Genomic DNA, 12,115 nt, shown 5'->3' with positions numbered 1-12,115 from the left:
CTGAAACAATGCAGGTTAAGTACTTTGCTCAAGGGTACAATGGCAGTGTCCTACCTGGGAATTGACCTTCAGGTTACAAGAGAGGTTCCTTATCCATTATACTACTCTGCTGCCCATGATACCCTGCACAATTAAGAATAAATAGACAATATGGGAGCACACAAAGCAAGTGTATATTTTTAATGATATTAGCATTCCTAAAATATATGCGGAGAGTGTGCTATTGAGAAACAGACTGCGTCTCCTGTGGTGTGCTTTTTCGTAGTCGGTGCAACACGACTCCCTTGGAAATGCAGGAAAGGAAGGACTATGAAAGCTAAAGTTTTTACAGCATCTGCAGTTGTAAAAAGAGCGTAGCGCTGCAGATATGAAGTGGGGATATGATAAAAGCATAGATTCCTTTCTCAGTATCTGAGAGGGACAGAAAAGGCCTGATAAGATGAATGCTACATGGATGGAATAGACACTCTCCTGACATTTCCAATATGCGCTTGATGTGTGAGACGAAGCAAACAAAGCAAGGAGACTCAGGGTTTCCTGAGTGTTCTGTTTTCATGTCTATGTGGGGAGGTGAATGAATGAATGAATCATTGCATGTATACAGCACTTTTCTGAAATCTCAAAGTGCTTTACAGTGATGAGTGGGAACTCAACTCACTCACCACCAATGTGTAGCACACACCTGGGTGATGCACGGCAGCCATTTTGCACCATTTGTCCGAGTACTAACCAAGCCCACACTTGCTTAGCTTAGCTTAGCTAAGGAGGGAGGTGGGGTAAAATCTGAAATATAGGGGGGGGGGGGTGTAAAAGCATTGGGCAACATTAGCTTCCTGTGCTACAGAGTGAACATTATCAAAAGAGAAGAGGTAGCTTTGATGTGTTCGGTTGCATTGCAAGCTAACTTAGGCACAGAGAAGCCAAATGTGCCACAGAGAAATGAAAGTGGTTGTTCTTGTTCCTGCTATCCCTTGTATGAATACTTACTGAAGCTCTGAACCAAAGACCCCTGGCCTAGTGGTAGGAAGAGGATGTATGTCTTAAGTGACATCAAAGCATGAATCTCCAGGAATATTTTCTTTTCTCAAGAACAGGGCAAAGGCAGTGTACTAAACTTTAAATGTTGAGGCAATATGATACAAAACATTGCACTTGCAAACACATAAGCTTTCACCTGAATAAATTAAAAGGCTGAGGGAAGAGTGTGAGTTTTTGCGTCTGTCAGCACATGCGTAATGTAGATGCTGTAACTGAGTGGTACTAATTACAGGTTTTAGCTCCCTGGAGTTGCCAGGCTTTGAAGGGTAAAACCCTGCTTTGAGAAGACAATGAAAGTAGTTTAATTCCATTCTGTTTCTTGATAGCAGTTTAGTGCTGCCTTAAACATTGCACTGTGGAGTATGTGCAAGCAGTGCCATCTAGTGAAGCCCATTTGATATTACCACAGATTCTCTGTAGTAACTCCTGTGTTCCTTCCATCCTCTATACTTCCTTATTCTAGGCCAGGTGTCTCCATTCTTAAGGCACTGGTCTTGTTTCCACCTTAAAAACAGGCACTAATTGTAGGCATAGTTGCTCTCTGGGGCCAATGTAGTTCCAGTTATGAAACACCCAGCTTAAGGACAGAAATTTTCCATTGGCATTATCTTACCCCTTCAGGCATATTCAGAAGATATATCAACTGGGAACTTTAAGCTGAGCATCTGAGGAGTTTATTCAATCAGTGATTTAGTTGAAGAATATGTTGAATATTATTGTTACTTGGAACGTAAATGCTACAAGCAAATGTATAAGCAGGATAAAACATATTCTCTTCTCCCTGTCCCACTGTCTCTGCTGGTAAACTGATTTTCACACATAAAAAGCAGTGTTGGTGTAAAATCTGTATTGTAGAGGTCTCTTGGATCACTGCTGTGTTCTGCAATACCATGAACAACAATAGGACAATCTCTAATGCATGACCTTTCTGGAACCCCTGAAACTAAGCTGCATGTTATTTCTAGTGCAGAATCAATGGTAGATCCACTGGAGGATTTTCAACCAGAGAAACAGCACAAGCCAGTATGTGTTCATCGTCATAGTCAAGGTGTACATAACTGGCATGGTTATGTCTACGCTATCATATCCAAACCTCATAAACCTCACAAATGGAATACAATGGCTTGCAATATACCACAAACTTTTATTCTCACCTTTTAAAAATGTTTTTATTTGAAAGTGGGATATATTGTTTTTTCTTACAGACTGCTGCTTTGCTGCATTTAAATATGGTGTGGGTCCTTTAACAATTTGCTTGTATAGCATTAACATTTTTACAATGAAAATTTCAGTATTCATCCAATGAATATATCACTTGAAACAATGTGTGTATTGTTTTACAGTAGCCTATAGCATTACTAGTTATGAGTAATGTGAACACTCTGTGAATGATTTGTTCCCGTGCCTCTATTCTCGTGTTCTTTTGATTTATATGTGTGGGAAATTAACTCTGATTCATTGTGAACGGTTCATTTTATGGCTTCAAGTTGCATATATTCACTGACCTACCATGCTTAATTGTACATCCCTGACCTTCAGTAGGACCAGTTTTGCGCAACCGCAGCGCCACCTACATGAAAGCGACACATTCATGAATAAAGGGTAATCCCGCCTTAACTAAAATGATTGGTCGTGATTTGTGATGCTTGCAAGCTCTCTGGATAACACTGCTGTCAATTAATGACGCCATCTTCCCTAGCAGCAACGTCATCATCCTGGTGAGAAACGTGTTTTTATATTGACTATTAGTTCGCTATTTTAACATGCCTTTGTTGAAATTTGCATTTTGAAATGCAATTGTAAAAAGCAAAAGTCGGGTTTGAGCTGAAGCAGGCAGGAGTTGAGAAATGAAACAATTTCCGTGAATTACATGGCGAAATTTAAGCACGTTTCAAGCTCAGTAGCCTACAGTAGCACACCACAATTTACCTAAACTAACACATTAGACTAGTTATATTCGCTAAAATACCACATCTGATTAGTCGCATGTCAAACATTACTGATTAACGTGAGCTAGCATAACTGTCTACATAGTAATGTTTACATATATGGCTCCGTATTGTAACGTTATGAAATTACATTGGTAGGTAGTGCTAACTATCTTACAAAATGTGGTCTTTAATTCTCAATGTAACAAACTGGTATTATGAGCTTGATGTGCTAGCTAGCTAGTTACCGAAGTTACAAATAACTAGACTAGGCAAGACTGCTCTACTATCTAGCAATATTATTAATACTACTTCATGTTATACAAATATAAAACTATCGCTGCGAGAAACCTGAATCTGAAATCCGTTTCAAACGTCACCTTAGCCATGGCTGGCTATCCAGTCAACACAATCGAGCTGTGGAGAAATTATATTGAGAAACGGCGCTCCTGTTGTGCACAATAGCCATATTACCACTGGGTGGCAATCGGTAACAGTGTATTCTACAGTGTTTTCCGTTCCATACATTCGTGTTGCCTCCCACAAAAAAAAGTGGTTCAATAAAGGATGAGTGGAACACTTCATGTTTTGTAGGTGATTGCATTATGTTTGGTCCTACAATACTAGATCTGTCTCGTAAATATTTGGTGTTATACCCAATATTCGAGAAAATCAGTTCATTCCTAGTTAAGAATTTATTTTGCTTAAATTATTTGACAATCCCTTGGTGCCTGGTCATCACAAACCCTGAAATGACATTTGATGTTGGATTGCCCCCATAAAGTTAGACTTTATGGCAGGGCCCTGTAACATAGTTGTAGTCATGATTGTATTCTGCACTGATGAATAAACTAGCTGTCATATGGCCATACGTGCTTCTGTTTCTTTAGGTCCTAAATTGGTCCCTGGTGACTGATTCATTCATTCATTCAACCTTTATTTAAATCTCAGGGATGCATGGAGGGAGAGACCCTCATCTGCAATGTCGCTGAGCTACTGCGGAACAAACATCACTTAAGACAAGCACAAACAGGTGCATTAAGCTTAAAATCAAGCACTGGAATTTTCTTAGCATGAAGGACACTATCTTTAGTGTATTTTGTTACATATTCCTGTATGGGGCAGTGAAGGAGAATGCAGATCGAGATTGGAGTTTACCTGGGAAAATGGGTACAGTATGTGGTGGCATTCCAGACCAGAAGTAAAGACAAATAAGGAGGTAGCATATTGAGCATGGCTTTATGAATAAAGACGTACCAGTGTCGGTCACATCTTCTTGACGGAGAGGACCAGCCAACCCTGTTATATAGGGTACAGTGATGGGTTCTGCAGCTGTCGTTCATTACAAATATGGGCAGAATAGTAGACAGCATCACACATTGTCACATGAGACTAGGCTGCTTCCAGGCAACAGTCCTCAAATATATGACTTATGGTAATCCAGATTCCTCACCATGGATTTATCTTTGAGTACAGATCTGTCAAATGTGAAAGCCAGATGGATGACAACACCAAGAGGGTATGCAAGGTTTTATGTGGTGAAGTTTGAGGAGGCTTTTGTTCCCCAGTTTTAACCTACTTGGCTGAAATAGATTTTCCCATGTTTGTAATTCCCTGTTTAGAAAATGTCTGCCATCAAGTGTTGCGTGACAGCCCGATTGTAAAATTTGCCCACCAGGGCAATTTTTGATTGATTGATTGATTGACAGGTACGCCATAGCATGGAACTACAGTATATATGGAACTATACACACAAATGTGTGACTTGCTGAACAAACATCTCGTTTTCTATCTTACTGTCCTGAAATATTCTAGGCCAAAATCTAAATATACAAATAGTATTAATGAATGCTGCAGACATACACCTGTCTGTGCACTGCAGCATATTGGCCTACATGGGGAATGGTCCATAGCATGCCTCAGTACTCGCAGTGTGGTATTGCACTTTGCTTTGTTAGGAATGCTCCCTTGTAAATGAAAGGCTGCTAGGTTCATTCTCTGATGGAGCATTCCACGGTGCCCTTTACTGAGCAGTGCGTGCATAACAATCTGCAAAATCACATGTAGACTGAAAATCTGAATGTGGAGATGTGTATAACGGGTATACGAGCTGCACTACAAAATAACACTTCCCACACAATGCATAATAAACTAACAATACAGTTATGAATGCTAATCAATGCCTAGTTTAAACATTGCACTTAAAACAGCACCTCATTGGCAATGCAAATGCTCACATTTAATAGAAAAAATAATTTTAAAAAACAGCCCTAGTTGCTGCTAGTCTTGGGTGCTATTAGGGGTATTTTTATATCTTTGCTCTGTTCGATTGTAGCGTCCAAGGGCCTGATTTACTAAGACCTTTAGCACGCGCACAACCTTTCAACACAGTGATTGGTTATGGTATTTGTTTTGCACCAATTTTTGGCGGTGTTATTAATTTCGCATATGCTTAAAGGTTTTGCTCACGCTAAAGGTCTTAGTAAATCAGACCCCGAGTGTAGTTGCAACTGGAAGCATGTAGCACGGATGACGGGATAAGACACATGAGCGATGGCGCTTTGTAAAGTGAAGCAAGATGAAGCAAGATTACTGTACTTGAGCTATGTAGTCGCCACATAATCCAGTGGAAACAGCTATTGTTTTATTTTTATTTTTCCGTTTTCCCCCGAAGGGCCGTGAGGGATGGCGGCTTCAAGAAAAGTGGCGAGCTTCCGCCTTCCCCCTCTCCCGACCATCGGAGAGATCATCCGACTGTATAACCTACGGGCGGAAAAGCAGCTGTCTCAGAACTTTCTACTGGACCTGCGGCTCACGGGTGAGCCGGCTGCTTCAATATTTTCCGTTAGAGCACAGGTGCCCCGTGGCCTCGTTACCGCATTCGTGCTAACGCGAAAAGACGGCGGTTCGACTGTGTTGCCAGGCGATCTGAGATGGCGTCGCTTGAATATGAAAGGTGTCAAACCCAGATTATTTATATGGTGCTGTCTGTAGCACAGACCCACGGTGTCTGAGAACGCTCGTGACATCTGTGTAGCTTCAGCTGTTAAGGAAAGCGATTTTGTCTTTGCCATGTCCACAAAATTCTTTACACAGTAAAATGTCCAGTCAATTCAACTCTAACGGAGTGCATATGAGTCCATTAGGGACCCATATGTACTCTGTAAGAGTTTATTTAACACTGAACGTTTTCATGTGTATGTATGCCGATTATTGCTCAGAATCACCTATGAGTTAAGTAGGTTAAAGTATTTTTTGTCAGGGTTGTCCTTGGGGAATTATTTAATACAGGAATGTTATAAGGCAAATTTCTTTCTCGGCCTCCCATCTTTATATTATAACTGAATCAGAAAAAGATGGAACCATTTTTAATTGACCGCATGTCTGCTACAGGGACATTTTCAAATGACTTCCTCCCTTATACTGTAGTTTGCTGGGTTTCTGGCTCAATGCAATGCTCTTCTCCAGTGTACCTACCAGTCCTTTTTCGAAAGCTTTTAATCCAGCAAAAAACAAATGTCAGGTATTTTGTTATACACTTTGTGATCATGATTTCAGTTGCATTTATTATGGCATGTTTTTATTTTTTATAATATAATACAATATAATGAAAACTGTGGTTAATTATATTCATCTGGGTCAGAGGCAATCAAGAAAACAAAGATTTGTGATTTCAGTGCTTGGTTAGTCATGAGGTTGGTTCATTGACTGGGAAAAACGAAAATAACACATGAATCACATGTGATTATACGTTTCCTTGTGAGACAAGTATTTGATTAGTGCATCAGCAAACAAAAGTAACGTTTGCTTAAGTAATTAGCATAAAGTATTTTATTCACTCTGATGATTTGGAGAAAAATGTAGAAAATCAAAACTGAGATTTTGTTGAATAGTTATTTTACACTTTGAGTGGGTACACAGTAATTTTGGCATTTTCAATCAAAATGATCCTGGTAACCAGAATGTAATCTAGCCTTGATGTAACATAACTCTTTGCTAGAACTACATTTCATAAAGCTGACTTCATGCTGTAAGCATGTCATACATTTGTCATAACCAGACAACACAGTGCATTGCAAGTAATATCCAATTTTAAAACACTATCACAATAACAGCCTGCGGTATTGCAGTGTTATGGCATTTGTCAGTAAGCTCTCATATGCTGCCCTGACAAGTTACAACTACGTTGTTATGTCATGCTTATGACAGCAATATGTAAGCACTGTGGCATTAATTCAACTGCTGCCATGCTTTCCTTGCTCTAATATCATTAGTAATCTGTGGTGTAATCCGTTCGTGTTTGCGTGTAGATAAAATCGTGCGGCAGGCGGGCAACCTAAAGGACGCACACGTGTGTGAGGTAGGCCCGGGCCCTGGCGGTCTGACCCGGTCCATCCTCAATGCCGGCGCCGCCGACCTGCTGGTGGTGGAGAAGGACACCCGCTTCATCCCGAGCTTGCAGGTAGGGGGCGCTCTCGAGCACACACAGACTTGAATGTCCATCGGAGATGTGAAAGAACTCGGAAGGCTGGGATTCAGTTAACGTTCATCCTTAACTATCGCTCACAAATCAGTGCAAATGCGGTTTTCTCGCCACAAGCAGTTTGGTAAGTCCAGAAAGCAACAAAACAACTTTGTTGTTGCTGTTTTTATACCTCTGCGACGGCACAACCGTGGGCGGAGGCATTATGTTTTCAGGTTGTCCGTCCGTCCATCCCATTCTCGTGAATGTGGTATCTCAGGAACGCCGTGAGGGAATTTCTTCAAATTTGGCACAAACGTCCACTTGGACTCAAGGATGAACTGATTAGATTTTGGTGGTCAAAGGTGAAGGTCACTGTGACCTCACAACACACGTTTTTGTCTTGAGGGAATACAAAACACGTTTTTGCCTTGAGGGAATTTCTTCACATTTGGTATACATGTTCACTTGGACTCTAGGATGAACTGATTCGATTTTGGTGGTCAAAGGTCAAGGTCACTGTGACCTCACAAAACACATTTTTGCCTTGGTTGGTGGAGGCATACAACCGCGAGGCTGTATTTCTCATTTTTGTTTGTGTGCTTTGCTGCAAGTTCCCTGTGTGGTGTATACACAGATGCACTTAATCTTACATGAGAATGTTAGAGCTTGTGAAGGTGGAAAATGAAAGATCTTTTGCTGTAAGGGGTCCTTTATTTTGGAAGGTATTATCTGTTATCCTCAGTGAACTCTTTTCAGTTGAAGATGAAAAACATGAAAACACATTGGATGCTGCATCAGTGAATTTTTAATGTACCTGTTGTTTGAATATTATACGGCCTCCTACTGTATTTAATAATGTGATGTTCATGTTTGATGAATTTCAAGAGCTGGTAATTTACACAACAGGCAGTATAGCCACTCGAAGCAAATGAACAAGCTCTAGTTTGCCAGTCCTGTATCTGTAACAATAGTGTATGATGGCTGTATTTGTCATTTCGGTTTGTTTGTAGAAATTGTGTACGAGGGAACGGGGGAAATTCTCTGTAGGGCCTTTGATTATAATTATCCATCGCAGTTTGCACAATGGCGGGTAATTGTCTGTTTGAGGTCTCGTTCAAGAAAATTAGGTTTGAATTGTCTGCCCCTCGTCTTTGGTTTAAACAGACTTTAAGAACACGTTGAAGTGAACACACAAAACACGGCGATGTGTATTGCGTGTAAGTGGTGGTTCATAATGTCTTTATCAGCTCCAAATAGTGGAAATATCCCTGGACATAATCTTATTGACCCGTTAATAAGAACTGACGTAATGTTATTACGCATGTAATAAACTTTACATTATTAGTGAACTAACACCTGCAGACAGATGAAGTTCAGATGCCATAAGCTGGTTGTAAGATATATGGATGCTTATGACAATAGTTGACGATGACAACGATGCATTATGCTGTTATTATAGTATTATGACCCACTTGAAGTAAACTGTTGCCATTTATTTTGACCTCTATGTCGCGTAAGCCATATGCACTTTATATCTTGCGGTACTGGTTTATGCATGCGCATATGTGCACTGTTTGAGAGCCGCTAACCTTAATTCCCTGGGTGGGTGGATTAGCCAAACGGCTGTGAATTCACTACGCGCTCCTCTCCACAGCTCTTGTCAGAGGCGGCTCCAGGAAAAGTGAGGATCGTCCACGGAGACATTCTCACCTACCGGATGGACAGGGGCTTTCCCTCAAACGTCGCCCGGAAGTGGGAGGACGGTGAGCTGGGATGACGCGTTCGGCTTCGCAGCAGACGGCCTCTCCGCAGACACTAGACTAGAACTCGAGTTGCATGTACTGTTTAAGAAATAAGCCAGCTACGTTACCAGGGCTCTGTCATACTGCAGGTGTTGTCCAGGACAGGAGATTGGGTTACACAGTTGGTGTCTCTGGTGGTTTGTGGCTATCAGCAGTGATGTAACAGTGAGGCTTCGTTTAAAAAAAAAACTTGAAACATACGGCCATGTTTGTAGCGATAGATTTACCGCGAGGTTCAGAGCCCAAACGAACCATTTTTTGAATCCGATATCAATGGTGTCATCGCCCGCTCCGCCCCCTCAGAGCCGCCCAACCTGCACGTCATCGGGAACCTGCCCTTCAGCGTCTCCACCCCCCTCATCATCAAGTGGCTGGAGAACATGTCCAACCGAGACGGCCCCTTCCATTTCGGACGCACCCGGCTCACCCTCACCTTCCAGAAGGAGGTCGCGGAGGTTTGTGTTCTCTCAGTACGCGGCCGGTGGTCCCTCCCCTCAGTGACGTCATCGTGACTGACGTGTAGTTCCTCACTAATGTGCGATTTACAGGGACTTCTGATGAATCTTCGTAACGAGTGCCGCGTCTGCTACCGTAGTTTTATTGTTATGTGATTTTTTTATTGTTTATTAGTTTGGCAGATGCTCTTTAACGCGGCAAGTTAACGGGGCTGTCATAGCATGACAACAATAACGTCTCACCGCTGTTTTAATATTCATAGTCTCGGAGGTTTGCTGTTTACAAAGGTAAAGTGGAGCTTGTGGACACTGCCACGCCCAAAGTTAAAAAAAAAGAGGAAAAAATAGCACATATTCGGTTAGATTGTTTATTTCCAAAAGCAAAATAGTACATGAGGATAACTTAAGTCCATGCTCATAAGAGCCATATCCCTGAAGGCTAACCTTGATGTGAGCTGTTTATAGCTGGTGAAGACAGACGAGGCATGATGTGTAGTGAGCTCAGTTTGTCACTTTGCATGTGTGTGTCTGTTTGGTAACTCGCGCTCTCTCTCTCTGGTTAGAGGCTGACTGCCAGCACGGGCAGCAGGCAGAGGAGCCGGTTGTCAGTGATGGCGCAGTACCTTTGCACGGTCAAGAGCTGCTTCACCATCCCCGGCCGAGCCTTCGTCCCCAAACCTCAGGTAGGACCGCGCGTCTCCTCTTTATCTTCCCCGGTTTGGAACGAACGGTCGCGCCTCTCGAGTTCCTGGTGCCAGAGACTCCCTAAAGTACGCAACGCTGCTCCGCACAGTACTACAGGGAGCAAGCACTTATTTCAATTCACCTACTACAGTTTGTTGTCTGTCGGTGCTTGGTGTTTTCTTAAGAGCAACAGATTTTGTGCCAGTAAACTAAGAAACGGTGATCAGTTTAAACCCAGATGTCACAGTAATGTAGACGTTGTGTTGTTAAGTACTCCTTTCAATGGAATACTGAAATTAGCCTAACTGGAACTGCAACCACAACTGTAATTATGATGTAAGTAATAATCTCAGTGTACCACACATGTATGCTTGCTCTATATACATAAACACGTACATAATTAAGAAATATTTAATGTTTCCGTGTGCACACGCACACGGAAACTCTAAATATATCTTAATTATCGTAATCTTGATCTTAATGAGCGGGCCAAGTGCATGTCCTATGCAAATGAGAATCCAAACAAGAAAAAGGGGACTATATATACACACATACAAACAGTGCGCTTGTGTGTATGAATGCAAATGTGTATATCTGCACACACACACGCACATTCTGCATGTTTTGGGCCTTCTTTGCAAAATGACAGGCTTTTTAAATGTCACTGCTGGCAGAAGGGGCTGCTGGTTGAGACAGCTCCTTGATGCCATGGCAGTAGAGCCGGGTTATGTATCGCAGAACAACAGTTCGAGATTAAGAGGAAGGAAAGCTAAAGCAATCTGTGAGCAGTGCACAAGGGACTTTAGCCATCAGCTTCACTCCCTTTCAGTACAGTAGACTTTTCTCATATGGCCAGTGATACCCTTCAACTGAGATCATTCCGGAACAGCGTGGTCTGGCACATACACCCAACACAGTTTCATACAACTAAGCATTACATTACATTACAGGCATTTAGCAGACGCTCTTATCCAGAGCGACTTACACAACTTTTACATAGCATTTACATTGCATCCATTTATACAGCTGGATGTATACTGTAGCAATGCGGGTTAAGTACCTAGCTCAAGGGTACAATGGCAGTGTCCTACCCGGGAATCGAACCTGTGACCTTAAGGTTACAAGACCAGCTCCTTACCCATTACACTACACCGCCGCCCCCCCTAAGCGCAAAAAATAAAATTCACTCAGTACGCCAGTGCTGCTTGCGCAAATATGCTTTTATAATTGCGCGGCAGGGATAATGCATCTCTGCAGTCGTCGCCGCCGCCGATTATTTTATCGACGAGGAAAAACAGGCCCGAGCGCTCGGAGGCGGGGCCGGCCCCACGCGCGGAGAGTTCCGCCGAGCCCGGTTCTCCTCCTTAATGAGCCGCCTTAATTCCCCCGAGCGTCAGGTTGTTAATTTTAATTTGTAATTTTTTTTATTTTTTTTTCCCACGGGCTTCCGAAGATTGGATTTTTTTTTTGTTTCAAGTTCTCCCCGGCGACGCTTCGCGCCGGCGAGCCTTCGCTCGCCGGAGGTCTCGGAGGCCCCGTCTCCGTGGCGACGCGAGCGCGCCTAATCCCGGCGGGCGGTTTTACCGCGCGTCTCGTTAGCGGGCCGCCGTGATTTGTCGCGGGAGCCCACGAGCGCTGTTTAATGCGTGAGCGCGCGCGGGGACGCTCGCGTTAGCGCAGAGCAAGCAAACAAACAAACAAACAAACAAACGGGCGTGCGTGGGCGCGCATGCGAACGAACGC

The 12,115-nt window shown here is 42.7% G+C and overlaps 1 protein-coding gene across 2 annotated transcripts in view; it reads left to right on the top strand.

The window, feature by feature from the left end:
• Positions 1–2,655: 2,655 nt before the first annotated feature.
• The window catches only part of tfb1m (transcription factor B1, mitochondrial), a 31,802-nt gene continuing 22,342 nt past the window's right edge, over positions 2,656–12,115 (top strand). Inside the window, exons 1-7 of one of the 2 annotated variants that reach the window (XM_064331825.1) lie at positions 2,719–2,756; positions 3,918–3,999; positions 5,641–5,784; positions 7,277–7,428; positions 9,086–9,194; positions 9,537–9,688; positions 10,252–10,371. In XM_064331825.1, coding sequence (XP_064187895.1) covers positions 5,652–5,784; positions 7,277–7,428; positions 9,086–9,194; positions 9,537–9,688; positions 10,252–10,371 — 666 coding nt within the window. In that variant the 5' untranslated portion in view covers positions 2,719–2,756; positions 3,918–3,999; positions 5,641–5,651. Of the gene's footprint in view, positions 2,757–3,917; positions 4,000–5,640; positions 5,785–7,276; positions 7,429–9,085; positions 9,195–9,536; positions 9,689–10,251; positions 10,372–12,115 lie in introns of both variants that reach the window. The other variant, XM_064331817.1, reaches the window with a different exon arrangement.

The sequence above is a fragment of the Anguilla rostrata genome, chromosome 1 (genome assembly GCF_018555375.3).
Source record: "Anguilla rostrata isolate EN2019 chromosome 1, ASM1855537v3, whole genome shotgun sequence".
Taxonomy (NCBI): Eukaryota; Metazoa; Chordata; class Actinopteri; order Anguilliformes; family Anguillidae; genus Anguilla; species Anguilla rostrata.
Note: the sequence above shows the minus strand (reverse complement) of the source record. Positions and strands in the feature narration are given on the sequence as shown.